Genomic DNA, 20753 nt, shown 5'->3' with positions numbered 1-20753 from the left:
GAAAGTAGTCAGTGCACTAGGGAGCACATTTTGACCAGAGCTGAAGAATGGCAAAAAATGAGGCTAGATTGTATGGGACCTTATGAGTCAGGCTAAGAACTCTGAACAACGGAGGCAGTTCATTACAGTTGACTTCCCTTCCATTGGTCTCTACACTAGCAGCTGGCTAGAAAGAAAGATTGTGGTGAGGGTGTGGGAATCAGATATGCAAAAATTAAGTGACAGCTCTAAATGCCTCTTCTTGTATTAGTTTGTCAGACAATGCCATCTTGGGGTAGCATCTAAGAAGGTAAAATTTCAGAAGAGCTGCCCCAGTGATGCTGTGAAGTGGATTATTTTTGGAAAGAAACAGTAAGGAAGGTACAAAGGCCCCACTGTTATGCAGCAGGATAGTAATGACACATGTAAATTAACATGTCAAATTCAATTTGTTCTAAGTTTCCTTTTATTATAACCTAATTACTATTCACTGAAGTCTGAGCAAATAGGTACAGAAATCAGGGTCACTAATTTGGTCATACACTCACAATTTTTAAAAATTAAAAGGAATAGGGGGTGCCTGGGTGGCTCAGCTGGTTAAGCAGCTGACTCTTGATTTCAGCTCAGGTCATGATCTCACAGTTCATGAGATTGAGCCCTGCCTGGGGCTCCACACTGGGCATGGAGCCTGCCTGAGATTCTCATTTTCTTTCTCTCTCTCTGCCCCCTCCCCCTGTTCACATGCTCCCAGAATGCTTTCTTTCCCTCTCTCAAAAAAGTTAATGGGCGGGGGGGGGGGGGGGGGGGGGGGGGGGGGGGAAGGAAGGGAACCTGGGTAGCTCAGTTGTTGAGCATCTGACTCTTGATCTCAGCTCAGGTCTTGATCTTGATCACAGGATCATGGGTTCAAGCCCGGTGTTGGGCTCCACACTGAGCATGCAGCCTACTTGAAAAAGAAAAAAAAAAAGGAATATTACTCTCAATATTTGTCTTCCTGTACCAAACTGGAGGAGATAATACACCTACTGGAAGCTGGAAAGAGGGACAAAGCCAGACATGTTGTCTACTTGAGTTTATTCTGTTCTTTAAAAAAAAAACAAAAAACAAAAAAAACAAAAACAAAAACAAAAAAACGGTGAGGGATGTAGGGGGAAATAACCCATAAACACTGTGAACAGGAACCAAGACTCCGACTTGAGTGTACTCCCCCTACCCTCAACCTCAGTTCTCTAAGACATTCCCACCCGCCCAATTTTCTTTTAAACAAGACACCCAAATCAGCAGCAAAGTTACCTGGGGTAATCACTGAGATTTTGAACACTGGGAATGGGAGGGAGAAAAGTCCAAAAAATAGGAGTTGGGAAGAAGAGGGAAGGAATGACGGCGAGGCTAGGCTCTGGAGGACGGAGTTGGGCCACGAGAAGTGGAAGTGAGTCAGTAGGGAGGGGGTACCCCCCTGACTGCTGCTGCCCACATTCCCCAGGACCCCAGAGAGCCCCATGGTTTTTTCTGCAGTCCATTCCCTGCTCCCCAAAGGCCTCACAGGCCCAGCTCCAAGTCCTCGAGCTCCTCCTCTAGCGCCCTCCTCCGCGCTAGCTTCTCCAGCTGCTCTTTGCTGGGCTGGCTGATTTCTCCAGCCTGGATCCGTTGCTGCAGCTCTTCCACCTGCCGAAGCTTCTTCTTTAGGTTCTTTATCTTCTTGGCCTTCTCGGTGGTGACGGCTGAGTCAGGCTGGTCAGAGGCAGCTGCAGGGGCTGCCCGGGAGCCCTGCGGGGCCGTGGGGAGTGGGGCAGTCTCTCCCAGGGACACCTTATCGAGAGTCCGGCTTAAGGCCTCTGCCTCGCCTTTCTCTTGCTGCTGCCGCCGCTTCTCCTTCCGCTTCAGGTTGCGTTTGGCTGTCTTGGAGAGGCCTGATTCGCCACCTTCTGGCCTGGATGGGGTGGCAGGAGCAGTGGCCTCGGGGCTCAGACCTGGGGGCAGTTCAGGTTTACTCTTGAAAAACTTCACATACTTGTTCTCATACCTGCAGGGAAGAGATGCCAACAGTTTCTAAGAAGCACTGACTTCTGGAGCCCTTTTCTTAACCTTCCAAATCAATCCACTCTTTTCATTCTCTCGCTTCCTTCCTCTCCTATGGTCCCTCCCCAATTTTCTTCTGTTCTGCAGGCTGTGGGAAGGTCTCTAGGTCTCATAGTTCCATATCCTGAATGCTGTTTGGAGATTCTGATAAACAGAGGCCAATAGGAACAGAACTAGTCACTTGTAACCCTCACTCATCGCTGTATCCCAGCCCCCTCTCCTCTTCTTTCTCATATAGTTGCTCCCTCCTCGCATTTCATGAGATATTGGGATCAGGAGATTCTTCTTTTCTGTGGATTCCATTAAATACCCCCTCCTCATGCCTAACCACGCACACTGGGACCTCCTCCTGGGGCACATAGCCTTCTTTCACCCTCCGCTGCTTCCGCCAGGTCCCGTCGGGTCGTTGTGTTGAGGCAATGTATTTGCCTGCAATGAGAGAATTAAGTTAGACAGTTACTCTAACTTTCAAATAGTTCCCAATTTGAAAACATGAGTGAATGTATACAGCTTCCCTGGGCACCCATCCGTCTATTAAATAAAGCCGTTAAGGCACCCTTTTCTCTTATCAACCCTCATCGCCCCTCTCATCATTATTTACTGAGTGCACATTATTTACTGAGGTATAATACACCATCCCTGCCCTCAGGAGTTTCTATTTTTACACTATTTTCTATTTTTAATCTAGTTGGCAAGAGGACAGGCACAGAGGAAGAGTTTTCAAAAAAAACACAAGACAATAATAGCATTGGGGCATCAAAAGGCAATAACTGAAAAAGGGGCCAAAAGAGGGCAAAAACAAGAACCGTAGCAAGGAGAAATGACGAGAGAAGATGTAGACAGGGGAAGCTTTATTAAGATGGGTCATGAAAAACAGGTCAACTTTTAAGAATCCATACTATAGATATAAAAGCACCAGTACACAAGGATATTTGTAAAGGATGTTCGTTGCTACATTATTTAAAACAGCAAAAACTGAGGCAACTTGAATGACCACCAATAAATGAACAATGGAATACATGTGGATCATCCACAGGATGGAACACCATGCTCTTATGAAAAGAATGTCAGATATAAATGCACTGACTTTCTTTGCTGCCAGTTATACGCTGTTGTAAGTTAGAAAAAATGAACAGCAACACTGAACACTAGAAATGCACTTTGCTCAGTAATACTTGAGTTGTTGCAATATTTGATTATCCATTTGGTTGTTACAGAAAAATTCTTAACTGTAATGATGGCTGTTGCTGTAATTGTATATTGCCTGTATTTCTACCTCTATTAATGAGCTTTATGTGCTAGATTTTAATATCCTTGTGCCTGGGCAAGTACACAAGTCTTTAAAAAACAAACATGGTTTACTTGCACAAAACTGATCAGTTTTGACGGATCGTTAATGCCCCTGAAGTGGTTTTGAGGGTGTGAAACAAATGGTGAGAATCTGAATTGGTCCCTCTTATTATAGAATTGAAATTAAGTCTACTTACTTTATCAAGTCATGTTCATGCCCTGATTTTATATAGTTGCATCTATCAATAAACATTGAAAACAAAATAAAAATAAATAAATGCATTGACTTTGGCTTGAATGGTGTTCATGATACACTAAGTGAAAAAGCAAGTTGCAGGATAACATATAGAGTAGTTATCCTCCAAGTTTTTTTATTTCAGGATCTCCCTTCTGCTCTTAGTTTGCAATATTATCCATTTCACCATGCAATATTTTCTAAAAAACCATATTCGCTAATATCCTCAGAAAAGTCTTTAGTGGGAAGCTGTCAAGCTGGCAGTGGCAAATATAACTTTTCCAAAATTCTGATTTTTACTTGAAGCCTTGAATTTTACCATCGGCAACAAATACTGTCAGTTGTTTTCCTTGAAATGACGGGTTCACTTCCTTCATTTTCAGGAAAATGCCAGATACCCAGTTCTGAATTACTGGTTTGTCAGTGGTTCTTTTAAGTAAAAATGGTGTTCCATGAAAAGGAAGCTGTTTAGCTTGTGACTTGCAGACAATTGCGCCAGTGCTTTTCCTTAAGACACCACCTCACTCCAGTGTGCAGTAGTGTTTCATCCTTACTTCCCAATTAGTCCACAGAGAACATGAAAGAGATGAGTAACTTCCAGTTACAAAATGAGTTAAGTTGTGAGGAATCTAAGGTACAGCATGATAACCATTATTAACAGAACTGTATTGTATTCTTGAAAGTTGCTATGAGAGTACAGTTTTAACAACAAGATGGATGGCGATTACGTGAAGTGAAGGATGTGTTAACTAACCTCATTGTGTAAACATTTCACAATATATACATGCATCAAATCACACTGCACTCCGGAAACCTACACAATGTTATATGTCAATTATATTTCAATAGAGCTGGAAAAAAATAAGTAAAAAGAGGTGTATTCAAGGGCCAGGTTTTAATAAAATTAGCAAATCTTACTGCATAAACAAGGATATTCTTAAATGAAACTGGCCTTATTTACTGCAAGCATGTGGCGGCAAAGAACACAATGACTGGTCGTTTGGTGCAACCACCTTGATTAGTGCTAAGGGGCCAGCGGTTTTCCCCACCTTGGCTTTTGCACCCTCAGAGCAAATGTCAACCCAGCAAAAAAAGACAATGAACACCTTAGTCTATAATAAAACCAGTTATGCTTGCAGACGTCCTTAAAGTGTCTTAGGGAACCCGCAGAGATCCTGGACATTCTGAGAACTGCTGGTGTAGGGTATGCTCCCGATTTTGTTGGGGCAAAAGGAGCAGCACTTAGTAGTCCATACAGTCTGGGCACATGGGGCAAAGAGAAAGGTGTGGAAGGACACATACCAAGATACCAAGCCTTTAATGCTGGTTATTTTAAGAGGGATAACCTGGAAGAAGAGGTAATAGAAACCATTAACCATTAGGATATATACTTTTTGCCCTTATAGATATCTTTATTTTTATAATTTGTTTTTAAAAATCTTATATATACATACATATCTTGTATTACTTTTTTTTTTCTTAAGTAGGCTCCACATCCAACATGAGGCTTGAACTCACAACCCTGAAAGCAAAGATTGCATGCTCTACCGACTGAGACAGTCAGATGCCTCATGTATTATCTTTTTTTTTTTTTAAGCATTACTTTTATAAAAAGAAAGAAAGACTTGTAAAAGAAAAGTAAAAAGTTAAGTCTGGGGCCTTCCACACAGATTATATATTGTTCCATGAATTGGCTTTTTTTTTTTTTTTTTAATGTTTACTTATTTATTGAGACTGGGGGAGAGGCAGAGAGAGAATCCCAAGCAGGCTCTGCACTGTCAGCACAGAGCCCAACCCAAACTGTGAGATCTCACAAACTGAGATCATAACCTGAGCAGAAATCAAAAGTCGATGTTTAACTAGGGACCCCTGAATTGGCTTTCTGTTCAAAATGCAAATGTCATTAATAAAATTAAACTAAAAGCAAAAAAACTGTTAAAGAAAATGGTTAAGATTTGAAAGGTAGAAAAGATGGGACAAAGAACAAAAAAGCAAAAAAAAAGCATGGATGTGGGAAGGGGGTTGGGGTATTTAAAGAATAAAAAGTAGAGGAGTCTAGTCAGACAGCTCATGTTAGGTACTAAAAAATGGGGCCAGATCTTGGAAAGCGTTAAACAAAAGGTCAAGGAATTTGAAGTTTATCTGGTGAATAAAACGAGAGCCACTTGAGGATACTGCTTGCTTAAATCCAACAGTTTAAACACAAGAGTATAAATTGAAGAATCAAAAAACTGAGGTTTCAAGGAGGGAAGACTGAGACCGAACCTGGGCTTTAAAGAGTCAATCTAAAGGAAATGAAAAAGGAGGCAGATTGAATTCTAAATAGAAGCTCATTCTAAAACAAAATGACACACATGGGAATGGAAATGGCATGATCAGGAGATGGTGGGTGAGAGGGCTGATATAAAGTAAATGAGAGGAGGGGCGCCTGGTGGCTCCAGTTAAGCATCAGAGTTTGGTTCAGGTCATGATCTCACAGTTGTGAGTTTGAGCCCCACATCGGGCTCTGTGCTGACAGCTCAGAGCCTAGACTTCTTTGGATTCTTTATCTCCATCTCCCTCTGCCCATTCCCAGCTCGCATGTGCGCTCTCTCTCCCTCTCTCTCTCAAAAATAAATAAACATTTAAAAAAAATGGGGGGGGGGCACCTGGGTGGCTCAGTTGGGTTAAGCGGCCGACTTCGGCTCAGGTCATGATCTCGCGGTCTGTGGGTTCGAGCCCTGCGTCAGGCTCTGTGCTGACAGCTCAGAGCCTGGAGCCTGTTTCAGGTTCTGTGTCTCCCTCTCTCTGACCCTCCCCCATTCATGCTTTGTCTCTCTCTGTCTCAAAAATAAATAAGAATTAAAAAAAATATTAAGGGGCGCCTGGGTGGCGCAGTCGGTTAAGCGTCCGACTTCAGCCAGGTCACGATCTCGCGGTCCGTGAGTTCGAGCCCCGCGTCAGGCTCTGGGCTGATGGCTCGGAGCCTGGAGCCTGTTTCCGATTCTGTGTCTCCCTCTCTCTCTGCCCCTCCCCCGGTCATGCTCTGTCTCTCTCTGTCCCAAAAATAAATAAAAAACGTTGAAAAAAAAATTAAAAAAAAAAAAAAAAAAAAATTAAAAAAAAAATTTTTTTAAGTAAATGAGGGGAGAATGGTCAGACCTTGAAACGCCAGTTAAGGAGTTTAATATCTGGCAGGTGGCACACATTCAGTAAATATTTGTTAATGAATGAATTCAAAGCAGTGTTTTAGGGCAATTAATCTGGCAGGATGAAAAGGTGAATTAGAAAGTGGAAACACTGGAGACGTGGAAAATCAGGGGAAAAAAGGGTGCAATAACCCTGGCATGTGATAGAATTGGCTGAAACAGTGAGAAAGGAAGAGACTTATGCCAAATCCATTATCAAAGAATCAACATTTGGGAATTTGCTGATGGGGGAGGGGTAAAGGGTTAAAGTAAAAAATAATTTGGGGCTCCTGGGTGGCTCAGTCTGTTAAGTGTCCAACTTTGGCTCAGGTCATGATCTCATGGTTCATGGGTTTGAGCTGCACGTCGGACAGTACTGGCAGCATGGGGCCTGCTTGGCATCCTCCGTCTCCCTCTCTTTCCGCCCCTCCCTCACTCATGCACACTCTCTCTCAAAAATAAACATTAAAAAAAAAACTTAAAAAAATAATTCAACACTTTATTTTAGTAATTCCAACCTTGAGAATTTAGCATAAGGAAATACCTCCAACAGGAAAAAAAAACAAAAAGGAAAAAAAGGAATTGACAGTGAAAATTATGGCATTATCTAAAAAGAGCTAAAAATTAAAAACAAGCTTCAAGTCCAGTTATATAGGAATGGTGTATAACACATCCATTGCAAATGATAACAGGGTCGCCTGGCTGGCTCATTCAGTAGAGTGTACAACCCTTGATCTCAGGGTCAAGAGTTAGAGCCCCACGTTTAGTGTACAGATTACTTAAAAATGAATAATCTTTAAAGAGACAGGATATAATTCTTTTTTTTATTTTTAAATTTTTTTTAATGTTTATTTATTTTTGAGACAGAGAGAGACAGAGCATGAATGGGGGAGGGGCAGAGAGAGAGGGAGACACAGAATCAGAAGCAGGCTCCAGGCTCTGAGCCATCAGCCCAGAGCCTGACTCGGGGCTCGAACTCACGAACCGTGAGATCCTGACCTGAGCTAAAGTCGGACGCTCAACCGACTGAGCCACCCAGGCGCCCCGACAGGATGTAATTCTTAAAAATGATAATAAAATTTTAAATCATGTAATGTGACATAATGTAAACCATAATGAAATTATATAAATATACTATGATTTCAATTATTAAATGTTATGCATATTTTTAAATCTTTGTTTATTTGAGAGAGAGAGAGAGCATGAACTAGCAAGGGAGGGGCACAGAGAGAGAGAATCCCAAGCAGGCTCCACACTGAGCTTTGAGCCTGACGTTGGGCTCAATCTCAAGAACCGTGACATCATGATCTGAGTCAAAACCAAGAGCTGGACACTTAACCGACTGAGGCACCCAGGCGTCCCATTAAAAATAAAATCTTTAGGGGCACCTGGGTGGCTCAGTCGGTTAAGCGTCCAACTTCAGCTCAAGTCATGATCTCGAGGTTCACGAGTTCTGTCCCCGCGTCCGGCCCGCGCCGACAGCTCAGAGCCTGGAACCTGCTTTAGATTCTGTGTCTTCCTCTCTCTCTGCCCCTCCCCCGCTCACACTCCGTCTCTTTCTCTTGCTCTCAAAAATTAAAACATTAAAAGAAAAATTTTTAATAAAATCTTAAAAAAAGATCTAATTTTAGGTTTCAAACCTGAATGGGTTGGAGAATGGGTACATAATGAGAGTGAAAATACTTTTGACCTGGTAATTATTATAAAGATTTTGTGGAAGACACAGATCTGTTGTAATCTTTGGAAGATAAGCAGGATTTAGACAGGTGGAGGTGGGGAGTGTGGTTACAAGAAAAGAAAGGGAAGTATTTCAGGAATATGGGACAATATACGCAAAGGGACAAATGAGACTGGTCAGGACCCTGCTAAAAATTCTTTCTGGATTCCTATTGTCCTCAGGGTATTTACATGGAGGACAGGACTACACACAAAAGGCCAATCCTCTCAGCTACTAGTCACTCACACTCTGCTCCAGCTGACTGAAATACTCACAAATCTCACCAGACCTGTGTCTCTATTTTCTATGCCTTTTTGCTTTTGCTTCCTTTGGCCTGGAACAGGCTTTCCTTGATTCTTATCTTAGTTAATTCCTGTTGGTCTTTAAAGGTCAAGTTCAAGTATAAACTCCAATTCAGTTCCTCCTTCCCACCCCAGGCCCTTTGTATACAACACCTGTTTTGGCCTTTATCATGCTCTGATGTTTAACATAATTGTGTACTTCCTTGAGCACTGGGGCTTTGTCTTTGATCTCTGAAGCAAAGGGCCTGGCGCATAGAAGACTGTAATTAAGTCAAATTAATAAATAAATAGGGGTTCCTGGCTGGCTTGGTTGGTAGAGCGTGTGACTCTTGATCTCAGGGTTGTAAATTCAAGCCCCACATTGGGTGTAGAGATTAAAAGATTACTTAAAAATAACATTTTCAGGACCCCTGGGTGGCTCAGTCAGTTCAGCCTCCGACTTCACCTCAGGTCATGATCTCAAGGTTCAAGCCCCACATCAGGCTCCATACTGACAGTGCAGAGCCTGCTTGGGATTCTCTCTCTCCCTCCCTTCCTCTTTACCCTTTCCCCGTGCTCTCTCAAAATAAATAAACTTTAAAAAAATAAAATAAAATCTTTATGGGCACCTGGATGGCTCAGTTGGTTGAGCATCCAATTCTTAGTTTCAGCTCAGGTCATGATATCACTGTTCATGGATTTGAGCCCCATGTCAGGCTTTGCACTGACAGTGCAGAATCTATTGGGATTCTTTCTCCGTCTCTCTCTCTGCCCCTCCCCCCACTTGTATTCTCTCTCTCAAAAAATAAATATTAAAGATAAATATTAAAAAATAAATAAGTAAAATCTTTAAAAAATATTTTAAATAAGTAAGTAAATTTAAGTATCATATTAGAGAGCAAGAACCTAGAATATTTTGGGCAAAAAGCACATGTAATGGGCAAAGAGACTAGAAGTAAATTAGTCAGAATATGAAAAGTAACCAATCTTCTCTGGAGTTTGGACTTAAGCTTCAGACCGTAGAAGAGCACTGAAGGCCAAAAACAGAGTACAGATGATATGCTCAAAGCAATGCTTTCAGATTAACCTCAAAATGTGTAATATAAACTAAAGGTAGAAAAAATGAAAATAGCTAAAATAGAGAAAAACTGATTTAGATGGTCTCTGTGGGTATTGAAAGGAAAATGAAAGAGAAATTCATTGTGAAGAACAAGTCAACAGACTTGAAGACTGTTGAGATTTGACTGCCAAGATTTGAATTAGACGAAATAATTGAAACAGTGCCACCGTGGGTTTGATCTGGTGCTTTGCACATGTATGCTCTTATTTTCACAACATACCTGTGGGTAAATAGGGCATATGGTAATAATATTTCTTCACACATGGATTTTAAATGTTTATTGAGCCACTTGGGTGTTGTGCCAGGCACTGTAACAGGAGCTAGGGATACAACAATGAATAAAGAAAATGGTCTTGCCTTTTTGTAGCATACATTCTAGTGACGAAGAAAGGTAATAAATAAGAACACAAATAAATAATTACAATATCACTCTTGAATGTGCAAAATTTAGAGAATAAAAATCACTGATATGAAGAAAGCCCAACACCTGAAACTAATATAACACTGTATGTTAATTATACTGGAATTAAAAAAAAAAAACGCACACGAAGTCCAGAGAAGATGACAACTTTGTGAAAATAACTAATTCAATTCTAGACAGGCAGTGTCTTACGTGAAATTAAGGAGAAAAGGACAATGCTAGTAACATATATTTAAGAAAAATGCACAAAGATTATAGCTGAAGGCTTAAGATTAATAAAGATGGAAAATGAGGAAAAACAGGTCAGAAGTTTCTTGAATGGCCATCCTAACTGGAAGCCCTGCGATCCAAACAGCCAACTGTCACAAAGAAGCATCTATTTTATGTTCTCTTGGTTCCATTCTCTGGCCTTCACGGTATCCAAAGGTAAAGTAAAAAAAGAAGGGAGTGGTTTGGAGATTCCTACCCATAGAAATAAAAAACAAGGGCAGAATATCAGGATTTTCAGGTAACCCCCTTGAGAAAGTCAGAAACTACAGATTAGAGATTGTTATAAGAACTTAGTAAACTTACTTTCTCACATTTGCTATTTGGTAATCCTTAATCTGTTGCCTTAAACTGTAAAGGGCCTTGTTTTCAGGGGTGGCAGGAAGACAGTGAAGAGACAGGACAGCAAGCAAGGCTTGCTGGGAGAACTCTAAGGGGTTATATGGAAGTGACTGTTAAAGGTGTGTTGAATCCCTGGGACCTGCTCAAATAAGAAAGGAGATCTACAAGACAGAGCTGAGCCTAGGGGTGATCTCAGGGCCAACAATTATTATAATGTCTGGATGTGGTTTCTAACACCTAGAGAAAATATAGAAAGAGAAGATCCAATTTGGAGGAATGAGCCTGGAAAAACAGTCATGATCATCTTCCTCAACAAGGAAAAGGTGTCGGCAGCAACAGAAAATAATAATTCTAGAAAAGAACCAGGAGAGTGTTATGCCATGAAGACCAAAAGAGTTTTAAGGGCAGGTGGTAAACAGTACTGAATAGTGCACAGAGATTAAGGAAAAGGAGAACTGAGAAGAAAAAGATACTGATGTTGGTGATTTGCATTTTCTAGTTATCTCCAAGAATATAGCCTCAGAAAAGTACAAATTAATGAAATGTAATAAACACTGGAAGCCTCCTAGGACACAAGTACCCTACTAAGTGATACAAGGATTATCAAGATTGAGTAAAATGGTCCCTACTTTCAAGAAATTTACAGTCTAAGTAAGGAGAAGGGTAGGCAAGTTAGGCAAACAAAGAATAAAACAAAAATATAAATGTCTTAGGTATCTTAAGAGACTGATACATACTGGTAACAAATTTCAAGAGAATAAATAATCACATCCTGTTTGATGGGGGAAGGTAACAGAAAATCAAGAAAATCTTAGGGATTTGACATTAAATACTAGGTAGAAGTAGTAACAATAACAGTAACAAATCAGTGGCTGATATTTCTGCAGACAGAGAAAGGAAGGGAAAGGGCCTTCTAAGAGTAACAACAAATAAAATCGTAGCAGTGGAAAACTCACAGTATGCTGAGAACAGTTAGGAAAGAGCATTTATTAATAAGTATCTACATTGCAATAAGAACTTTACATACATTACCTTATTGAATCTAGACAATGGGTAGGTATTACCATCTCTAGCTGAGGTCAAGAGTCTTCAAGAAGTTAAATATATGTCCAAGACCACAAATGCACAATACTATTCCACCTTATACTACATAGTCCAGTTTCACTGGGAGTTATAAAAAGAGACCTAGTATGTGGTGATACTATACTGAAAAGTGGTTTGTGCTCATATTAAAGAGTAGTATCTAAGCTAATGGTACATATGTGAATTTCACAGTCAATTCCAAAAAGAGAGTAGCAGCTACCATTGTGTGCCTCCTTAATGCTCAGGACAGGGCTGTGTTTATATACATGACTTATTTCACTTTCATAACTCCATGAAGGATTATTCTAGTTTTAATAAAATTTATTTATTTATTCTGAAAGAGAGAGAGAAAGGGAGAGAATCCCAAGCAGGTTCCATGCTGTCATCACAGAGCCTGGTGTGGGGCTTGAACTCACAAACTGTGAGATCATGACCTGAGCTGAAACCAAGAGTCATATGCTTAACTGACTGAGCCACCCAGGTGCCCCTGGATTATTCTAGTTTTAGAGATGATGAGAAATTTAATAGCCTGCCCAAAGTTACAAAGTCAGCAAACTGCAGAATTCAAACCCAGGCTGTAGGTTTGTTCCAAAGGTTGTGCATTTTACACTGTTATTGCATACTGTGTTATAAACAAACAAAAAATACAAAAAAGGCCAACCATACTAATAAAGAAAATATAAATATCAAATATAATTTTCATCTGTCAAAGTAGTAGAATTTTTGGAGATGATAATAGCAATGCAGTCAAAGATGTGGTTAAACCAGCATAGTCATATATTATTGGTCGTAAAAGTCTTTAGAAAGCAATTTGGCTTGGGGCGCCTGAGTGGCGCAGTCGGTTAAGCGTCCGACTTCAGCCAGGTCACGATCTCGCGGTCCGTGAGTTCGAGCCCCGCGTCAGGCTCTGGGCTGATGGCTCGGAGCCTGGAGCCTGTTTCCCATTCTGTGTCTCCCTCTCTCTCTGCCCCTCCCCCGTTCATGCTCTGTCTCTCTCTGTCCCAAAAATAAATAAAAAATGTTGAAAAAAAAAAAATTTAAAAAAAAAAAAAAGAAAGCAATTTGGCTTAACATAGAAAGATAACATAAGGTAATCCTATCTTTTACCAGCATTTCCCAAAGCTTTTGTTATACAAGACACTTATGGAAAACACTTCCATAAGATAGTAACAAGAGTTACCCCAAAAAATTGTTAAATAAGTGGGCACTTCTGGGTTAAACATAGAAAAAAAGGGGGGCACCCGGGTGGCTCAGTTGGTTAATCATCAACTCTTGATCTCAGCTCAGGTCACGATCCCACAGCTCATGGGATTGAGCTGTCAGGCTCTGTGCTGACAGCAAAGAACCTGCTTGGGATTTTCTTCCTCTCTCTGTCCCTCCTCCCCTGCTTGTGCTCTCCCTCTCTCTTAGAAAGAAAGAAAAAAAGAAAAAGAAAGAAAGAAAGAAAGAAAGAAAGAAAGAAAGAAAGAAAGAAAGAAAGAAAGAAAGAAAGAAAGAAAGAAAGAAAGAAAGAAAGAAAGAAAGAAAGAAAGAAAGAAAGAAAGAAAGAAAGAAAAGAAAAGAAAGAGGAAGGGAAGGGAGGGAGGGAAGGAGGAAGGAAGGAAGGAAGGAGGAAAGAAAGAAAGAAAGAAAGAAAGAAAGAAAGAAAGAAAGAAAGAAAGAAAGAAAGAAAGAAAGAAAGAAAGAAAGAAAGAAAGAAAAAGAAAATTTGTTCTTATTGGCAGGACTTAAATGAGGAGTTAATGTGTTCTTATTCGTGAGTATCCACAATAGGAATGTGATCCACAGTATTTCCCAAATTTATTTGACCAAAGGAACCTTATTTTTATTTTGTTATTTTGTGTTTACTTATTTTGCAGTACATCTCACAAGACTACTAAGCATTCTGAGAATCATATTTTGGGAAACAGAGCCATTTGGTATGATCCCAATTATGTAAAATATAGATATGCTACATATGTACACAGACAGAAAAACTAAAAAGAAGTGTAACTGTAGTTATCTTTGGGTTCTGGAATTTCCAAGCATGCATGTGACTTCTATTTTATACTACTTACAAAAACATTTTCTAAGTTAGCTACAATCAACATGAACTAATAAATAAATAAATGTTTGAACCCCCCCAACCCAGTAATTCTACTTCTGGGAACTCAATCCTAAGAAAATGACTTAAATGCAGGCAAAAATTTATGCACAAAAATGTTCATGGAGTTCTTGTAACAAAAATTCTGGAAACAATCTAAAAGCCCAGTAACAGAGGCGCCTGGGTGGCTCAGTCAGTTGAGTGTCTGACTCGTGGCTTCGGCTGAGGTCATGATCTCACAGTTTGTGAGTTCAAGTCCCGCATCAGGCTCTGTGATGACAGCACAGAGCCTGCTTAGGATTCTCCTTCTCCCTCTCCCTCTCTCTCTCTCTGTCTCTCTCTGCCCCTCCCCCACTCTCTCAAAATAAATAAACTTAAAAAAATTAAAAAATAAAAGTCCACTGACAGATGAAACATGAGAGGGTACATGCCCAAACAGTAAAACTCTGCCAATATTTTAAAAAATATTTAGAGTTTTTAATAACAAAAAAAAAAATATTTATGTCATAAGGTTAAATGAATAGGCAAAATGTAGGTGTATATACCATCAAATTCAAAAACGTTTTAAAAATGTACAGAAAAAATAAAGATCAGAAAGATATGTGCCAAAGTAAACAGTAGACTCTGGGTGGATGAATTATATTGAGCAAATATTACATAAGTAAATCTATACTTAAGGAACAGTAATCTGGCAACAGTGTGCCAAATGAACTGGAACAGAGAGAGACTGGAGACAGGACAAGTATTTAGGAGGTCACAGAAATATTTGCAGGATAAAGGAAAATGGAATTTGATCAGGCATGCAGAATGACCCAAGTACTATGCTTGATATTTTGCATTTATCTCTTCTAATCCATATAATAATCCTTACATAACAGTAATTATTACAGAACTATTTGCCAGGCACTTTCTATGTGCCAAACATATACATTATTTCATTTAAATTTTAATTCTCTCAATAATCCTATGTTGTAGGAGTCATTACTCTGAATTCATTGATGAGAAAACTAAGGCTTAGTTTCCCAAGTCTTAAAATTCCCAAGGCCTGGGGTGCCTGAGTGGCTCAGTTGGTTAAGTGTCAGACTTCCACCCAGGTCATGATCTCACACTTCGTGAGTTCGAGCTCCACATTGGGCTCTCTGCTCTCAGCGCAGAGTCTGCTTCAAATCCTCAGTCCCTCTCTCTCTCTTTTTCTCTCTCTCAAAATAAACAAACTCAAAAACAAATAAATATACAGATAAATAAAATACCTTCTTTACAAAAAAAATTGCCAGGGCACCTGGGTGGCTCAGTCGGTTAAGTGTCCGACTTCGGCTCAGGTCATCTTGTGGTCCGTGAATTCGAGCCCCACATCAGGCTCTGTACTGACAGCTCAGAGCCTGGAGCCCACTTCGGATTCTGTGTCTCCCTCTCTCTCAAAAATAATAAACATTTAAAAAAAAATTCCCCAAGGCCATATACCTAACAAGTACTGAAGATGAGATAAGGATAATAGCAGTAGGAACAGAATGATATTTTGACAATTGGTATGTGGTGGAGGATGGGGAACAAGAGAGGAATAAAAGATGATACCACAAATATAACAATATCTAGTGCTCGCATCTTGGTTTCTTGATACTATTCTTCAGTAACAGGAACAAGGGCTCCTTGGAGAAATGTCCGATTCTAGGACTGGGATAGGAAAGATAAAAGATGAGCCCGGAGCATATTCTAGACACAAGAAAGTAAAGAAGAGCTAAAAACAAAAACAAAAACCTACACTGGTGGGGGTATGTCAAAGGGACACAGAGCCAACTAAAAGAGCTCCCAATGTCCAAAGCTGGAACATTTAGAACAATAAAATAAATAGTATTAGATTATAACCCAAAGTCCATATTGATATAAGTAAATGATTGAATAAATGGAGAAGAGACAAATCTGCAGAAATATTCCAAATAACATATGTAAATACTCCATCCTTAAGGAAGGAAACGTAACTTCCCCCTCTTTAAGTATAGGCTGTGAACACTTTCTTCTAAAGACTATAGTATGGAAAAGAGAAGGAAAAAAGGATAACTTTATACTGGAGAAAGCTTACAAATACGACTTCAGCCAGGTGACCACAATCATGGTCAATATCAACAGTAAAAACATTATGATATTGTACCCTTGATATGATGAAAATGTCACTTTTCCTCTGTGATTGTCCCCTAAAAACACATAACCCCAATCTAATCATGAGAAAAACATCAGATAAATTCCAATAGAGGGGCATCCTATAAAATACTTGATTAGCACTCCTCAAAATTCCTCATCAAAAACAAGGAAAATCTGAGAAACTATCACAGCTAATGGGAGCTTAAGGAGACATGAGAACTAAAAGTAATAGGGTACCCAGGATGGGATCTTGGAACAGAAAAAAAAAAAATTAGGTAAAAACTAAGGAAATCTGGGACACCTGGCTGGCTCAATGGGAAGAGCATGCAACTCTTGATCTCAGAGCTGTTAAGTTTGAGACCTATGTTGGGTGTAGAAATTACTTAAAAATAAAATCTTGGGGCACTTGGCTAGCTCAGTCGATTAAGCATCTGACTCTTGACTTCAGCTCAGGTCATGATCTCACTGTCCTGAGATTGAACCCCGCATCAGGCTCCGTGCTGAGTATGGAGCCTGCTTCATATTCTCTCGTTTTCCCTCTGCCCCTCTCCCCAGCTCACGCTCTAAAAATAAATAGGGACACCTGGGTGACTCAGTAGGTTAGGTGTCTGTTGATTTCAGCTCAGGTCAGATCTCACGGTTTGTTGGATAGAGCCTTGTGTTGAACTCTGCGCTGACAGAGTGAAGCCAGCTTGGGATCATCTCTCTCCCTCTCTGCTCCTCCCCTGCTTGCACACACTATGTGTGCACACATGTGTGTGCACACGGGTGCACTCTCTCTCTCAAAATAAACATTTTTTTTAAATAAGAAAAATAAAAATAAAAGGGGCGCCTGGGTGGCTCAGTCGGTTGAGCGTCCGACTTTGGCTCAGGTCATGATCTCCCCGTTTGAGTTCAAGCCCCGTGTCGGGCTCTGTGCTCAGAGCCTGGAGCGTGCTTCAAAGTCTGTGTCTCCTCCTCTCTCTGCCCCTCCCATGCTCATGCTCTGTCTCTCTCTCTCTCTCAATAATAAAGAAACGTTAAAAATTTTTTGAAAAATAAATAAATAAAAATAATTTTTAAATAAAATGAAATCTTTAAAATACAAGGAAATCTGAAGATGTATGGACTTTAGTCAATAATAATGGCATCAATATTGGTTCATTAACTGCAATAATGGTACCATACTAATGTAAGATGTTAATAATAAGGGAAACTGAATATATGGGAATTGTCTATCATTTTCTCAAGTTTCCTATAAATCTAAAATTGTTCTAAAAAATAAAGTCTCTTTAAAATTAAAAAGAGATGGTACAAAAAATTGATCTTGGGTTGGCTAGGACGAGGATGCCATTAACGAAATAAGGAAAAAATGATATTGATTTTGGGCAGATTGAATTTAAGGTGTGACAGTATATTCAAGAATAAAAGTTATTCACCAATCTATTAGAAAAGGGAAATAGCAACTAAGGAGAGAGGTTGGTGCTAGAAACAAAACTGTAAAAAGCTAAAGGACAAATAAGAGTGAGAAAATGAAAACAGTATGGGTAGACCTGATATTCAAGAAATCGGGCTGTGAACAGGAAAGAAACAAATGCTAGGCCTTGACTTTTCCATGAAACAGAAAGTGAAGACATCTGCTACAAGAGGGGGGAATTAAAAGGGAGGTCACAGAGTGCTGGAAAAGGTTGGGGAAAAGCCATGGTAGAATGTAAGCAAACCAAGAAAAAAGAATTTGAGAGAAGCCATGATCTTGGCAGAAGTTAACACTAAGTTATATTACACTGAACGTACAGGTTTTGCACTTTTTCACTAGCCATGTGCTGTGGGTGGTCTAGACACGGAAGCCAAAAAAATAGGTGATGAGTATGATTCAAGATAACAGAAGTGCTTGCCAAATACAGAAGATCAAAATGAATGAAGCAAACAATGAAGATAGTATCAAAGTGGCTGGTCACTAAGGTCTAGCAGAGCAGCATCAAAGATAGTCATGAAGGTACTGGTAGACTCAATGAAATGGGAAAAGTTAAGAACCTCAGAAGGGCAAAAAGTGGAATCTGTGGATGGGAAGGAGTGAAAAAGGTAACTGGTAAGGAGGCTAAAGTGATAAAGAGCACCTGAAGGGGAAGTAGCCTAATAGGTCCAGGTTGCAGTGATCTGATGTGTAGCTACTTTAAAAATACAAAGGAAAGTCAACTGTCTTGTGCTGAGGAACTATAAGATCAGTATTTCAAAGATGCTGGAGACACTGAGAATAAGAGCAAGAAACAGTGGAGAAAAAAGTATGATGCAATAGGTCTGGGTCCTTGTGGGCAATAAATGATGGCCCTGAAGTTTTAGAGACAATGCTCTAACTGCATGGCAATACCTTCACAGAGATTAGAGTGACGGTGGTAGGTCAATAATCTGGAAGTAGGAGGGGAAAGAAAAAAAAAGCAGTGTGATTCCTTCTCTTCTACATAGTCACAGAGGATAGAAGATACGTGTTTAAAGAAAATCGTTAAGAATAAAGAAAAGTGTACTGGACGATGAGCAATATTTTCGAAGCACGTATTAAAGGAGCTGGTAGAAGAAGGACCTACTGAATAGAGAACAGAAGTTCTGTGTACCACTTTGAAATGTGAGGCTGAGGAGAAGTAGCAGAGAGACCTGGCTTGCCATAGGATACCATAGGAGAGGTGGACTGAGATGTAAGGAACATGGAAAGCAGCAAAGCAACAAATAAAGGGCACATTTTTAAAAGACTGTATGTACCAACCACAGTATACACAGTGTCACTTCTGCAGAAGACTACACATACACAGTGAAGGCTACAAAAAACATTAATACCTTGCCTTGCACAGCATTTTATAAATTGCTTGCACATACGCTATCTTTAATGGTCACTAGGTAGATATCACTATGCCCATGTTTCTACAGATGAGGAAATAAGGATGGGACAAAACCAAAACGAAAATATTGACTCTCAGTTTTCAACACATAAACCTCCATACACAGTGGACACTTCATCTCAATCAGCCAGGTTGGAAATTCTTCTCTAGGCAGAATTTATAGTGGGTTCTATGAACTTGTCAGAGGGCTTGAGAGGCCACTAGACACCTCTTGTTTGCCTTCTTCCACCTCAGATCCCTCAATTTTTATCACCATCACCACCAGAAAAGTACAGAAAGGTGGTGCCATCAAAAAGAAAACTCAAGTTTAAAGTTATACTAGGTTACTGTTCCATTCACACCTCTGAACCTCAGTAACCCAACAATGAAGATGTGGGAGAGAATGGAAAAAGCATTATGCAGGAAGTCTACATAAAAGCAATGAGGAAGTCTTCAACAGATACAGCTTCAAGAATAAGAATTAAAATGGGGCTGGGGTAGGGCAGAAGGCAGGTACCGCTGAAAGATGGGGGAGGGGAACAGGAGAAAAGCAGGAATTGGAGGGAACTGAGTGTAAGAGCTCCCAAGCCTGGAGAAGCCAAAAGAGATACGAGATCTCCAGCTGCTGAAGAAAAGGTTAGGGACTGTGAGGGTCCTGGAGCAGGAACCTGCACTGGAGGACCCCAGGGCTTGGGTGACCGGAAGCGGAGACCCCCAAACACGAGACCAGAAGGGGGCGCAGGTGACACCCCATAGGAGAGAATGAATGGGGAAGGCGGTCCGGAGGGCGGGGCAAAGGAGGGGCCCCGGGATGGGCGGGGCACAGACCCCTTTCCAAGTCCGAACCCCTGCCCCGAGAGCCCGGGGAGAAGCGACTCCGCGCCTCCCGCACTCACCGCCGGTCTCGTCAGTTACATAGGGAGTCGCCATCTTGAAAACGCAAACCACTTCCGGCGTGAGCGGGCTGGGGTCCCGCCCCCCTCCCCACCGGAAGTGGAGTCCTGATCGTAGCCAGCCACCATTTTAGTCTTAAAGGGAGAGTACACCGTTTCGTGGACGGAGAAGGAGGAAGAGAGTAGAAGCTAAAGACTTTCATAAAATAAAAGCCGCAGACTCTAGTACTGCCACTGAATCCAATATTGGGCTTCTGCTCCGTGTAAAACAGTCCTCTGGGCACCGAGAGAAGTTCTGGGGCACGGCTCCTCTCCGTCCAGGACTTTCGAGGGAAAAGGGGGCAAGGCCCACCTGCACCCCGAAAGTGGGGCTGATAAATGAGTTAGAGTATTCAGGCCCTAACCTGCACCCAGGTCCCAGAGCGGCTTCGGGACATGGGGCGGCCAAACTCCGGTAACGCACCAATCTTGTCAGGGACGAATGGAAGACCCCCAACTGACCCTCTCTTAGAAGGTGGAGAGGTCGAAATCGCGTGTCGATTGCCCTCGGCTACCCAGCTCAACCCTCGGGTCAGACCCGCGAAAGGGGCGTGCAAGGCAGGGGGTGCTGCTGTCCGGTCACCTGTCCCCGCAGCCTAAGGGCTGCCGGCGAATTCCACGACCGAGGAGGCGGCGGGCCGGGTTGGGCGGGCAGCCCTGGCTGGCCCTGCCCCTGGGGCGGCCCGGAGGATTCGGGCGGCGAAAAGAAGATGGCCCAAGTTTGCTCTGGCCTTCGACCCCGGGAGCCTCCTTAGGCTGGGCCCCGAGGGTC

The 20753-nt window shown here is 41.2% G+C and overlaps 1 protein-coding gene across 1 annotated transcript; it reads right to left on the bottom strand.

The window, feature by feature from the left end:
• Positions 1-1342: 1342 nt before the first annotated feature.
• On the bottom strand, positions 1343-20422 carry PYM1 (PYM homolog 1, exon junction complex associated factor). Its single transcript, XM_058742438.1, has 3 exons — positions 19946-20422; positions 2394-2487; positions 1343-2002 (listed from the first exon to the last, which is right to left on the bottom strand). The coding sequence occupies exons 1-3, from the start codon at positions 19977-19979 to the stop codon at positions 1519-1521; spliced, it is 612 nt and encodes a 203-aa protein (XP_058598421.1). The 5' UTR covers positions 19980-20422; the 3' UTR covers positions 1343-1518.
• Positions 20423-20753: the final 331 nt, after the last annotated feature.

This window comes from Neofelis nebulosa, chromosome 8 (genome assembly GCF_028018385.1).
Source record: "Neofelis nebulosa isolate mNeoNeb1 chromosome 8, mNeoNeb1.pri, whole genome shotgun sequence".
Classification (NCBI taxonomy): Eukaryota; Metazoa; Chordata; class Mammalia; order Carnivora; family Felidae; genus Neofelis; species Neofelis nebulosa.
Note: the sequence above shows the minus strand (reverse complement) of the source record. Positions and strands in the feature narration are given on the sequence as shown.

Coding starts and splice junctions, on each gene's coding strand:
- PYM1 (XM_058742438.1), bottom strand. CDS start 19,979: ATGGCGACTCCCTATGTAACTGACGAGACCGGCG. Junction 2,488..19,945: donor TGTAACTGACGAGACCGGCG/GTGAGTGCGGGA, acceptor CTCTCATTGCAG/GCAAATACATTGCCTCAACA. Junction 2,003..2,393: donor CCCCAGGAGGAGGTCCCAGT/GTGCGTGGTTAG, acceptor TCTTCCCTGCAG/GTATGAGAACAAGTATGTGA.